Source organism: Egretta garzetta, unplaced genomic scaffold, assembly GCF_000687185.1.
Source record: "Egretta garzetta isolate BGI_Z169 unplaced genomic scaffold, ASM68718v1 scaffold365, whole genome shotgun sequence".
Lineage (NCBI taxonomy): Eukaryota > Metazoa > Chordata > Aves > Pelecaniformes > Ardeidae > Egretta > Egretta garzetta.
This window is the reverse complement of record NW_009259602.1, coordinates 2,230,128-2,231,656: the sequence shown is the minus strand read 5'-3', so window position 1 is coordinate 2,231,656 and position 1,529 is coordinate 2,230,128. Positions and strand designations below refer to the sequence as shown.

General features: G+C 62.2%; 1 protein-coding gene across 1 annotated transcript in view; it reads right to left on the bottom strand.

The window, feature by feature from the left end:
- Nucleotides 1-904: 904 nt before the first annotated feature.
- The window catches only part of SC5D (sterol-C5-desaturase), a 1,977-nt gene continuing 1,352 nt past the window's right edge, over nt 905-1,529 (bottom strand). The window contains exon 3 of the mRNA XM_009638459.2: nt 905-1,394. Coding sequence (XP_009636754.1) covers nt 969-1,394 — 426 coding nt within the window. The 3' untranslated portion in view covers nt 905-968. The remainder of the gene's footprint in view (nt 1,395-1,529) is intronic.

The following is a 1,529-nucleotide window of genomic DNA, read 5'->3' as shown; positions in this document are numbered from 1 at the left end:
TGCGCAGGTTTGCTGCCGGCACGGTGTGGGGTAACCCCGCCGTGGGTGTGGTAGGGGAGAAACAGGGCGCCCCAGCGGGCTTCGTGCGGGCGAAGGGACCGAAGGGCAGCCAAGTCGGCGAGTAAGATTTATTGAGCGCGGGTCAGACCCAAAGGCAGGGCGACCGGGACTCAGCGGGAGGCACTCCGGACATTAAGGGGGAAAGCTGGCCACAAACCCTCAAGCGCCTGTTCCTCCTCCCTCCCCCCCGCCTCCCCCCATCCCATCATGTTCTCGGGGAGCTCGAGGGACCCGCAGGACTCAATGGGCATCTTTGTCCTACAGGCGTGCGGTTTCCCGGACACGTCCCGTCAGCGCCTTGCTGGAGGTCCCTGGGTGGGAGGAAGGCGAAGAGCATGTTGAGCGCCGAGGAGGCTGGCCACATCTCAAGGCCAAGCCGTCACCACACCGAGGAGCTGTTGGGAGGGCCCGCGCCATCTCCAAAAGGTAGGCATTTGCGGGTTTTTTTCGCGAAATACAGCTCAGAAAAAAAAGACCGATCCCGACGGACTCTGCGACGACAACGGCGAACTGGCGAGGATGGCATGGATGGATGGAGACCCTGCTGCGAGCCACGTTATCGTTCCATTTGTGCCATGTTATCGTTCCATTTGTGCCACCTTAGCATTCTTTTTGTAAAGCAGCAGCACAGTACTAAAGCAGCAGAGATCCAAAGACCTTAGCAGAGATGCAAAGGCGGCCAGGAGGGGGAACTGTCCGGGGTGTAGAGCCAGGTTGGATGCCGCCGTTTCGGGAGCAGGGGTGGACAGGAACGCTCGCCGAGAATGGCCCCGCACGCTGGTTGCACCATCGGGGACTGGGAGGCTTTGTCCGTGGGAAAACAGTCTCAAGAGGCCGGGGGGAACAGGATGAGATCCCAATGGGGAAGCTTGTCCCGGAGGGGGAGCCAGGCCAGGCCGGGGGGAACCCTACTCGGTCTTGGCAGCTGGGGGGCCGTTGGGTGCCCCTGAGCCTTTCTCTCGGAGCTTGCGCAAGTAGTCGTGGGGGCCCCTGCCCTCAAAGGCCGTGGGGCTCTTGTAGGAGCCGCCGATCTTGTCCCAGAGGGTGAAATACTGCCCATAGTTGTAGTCGAAGTACAAGTGGTGGTCAGTGTGGTGGGCTGATCCATTGATGACGTGTCGCAGGAGGCAGGGGACACGGTAGTCACCGTCATGAATGGAGATGGTCCAGACGTTGACGAAGATGTAGAGGCCCAAGTAGGTGATTTTGTGGAGGGGAAAGAGGAAGGGGTAGATGTGGTAGGGCAGGCTCTGCATGAAGCCGTCAACAGGGTGGAAGGCGTGGCTGGCAAAGGGCGTCGCGATCTTCCAGAGGTGGTGGGGCTTGTGGAAGCGCTGCGGGGAGAGGGTGCATTGTCAGTCCCCGAGGCGGGGGCCAGTCCCTCGCGGAGGTTCCCCCGGCTGGGGATGGGCTCACCACCCAGGCGCCAAGGCGACCACGGGCCAGCGCTGCCCCCCGACGGGCAGGGG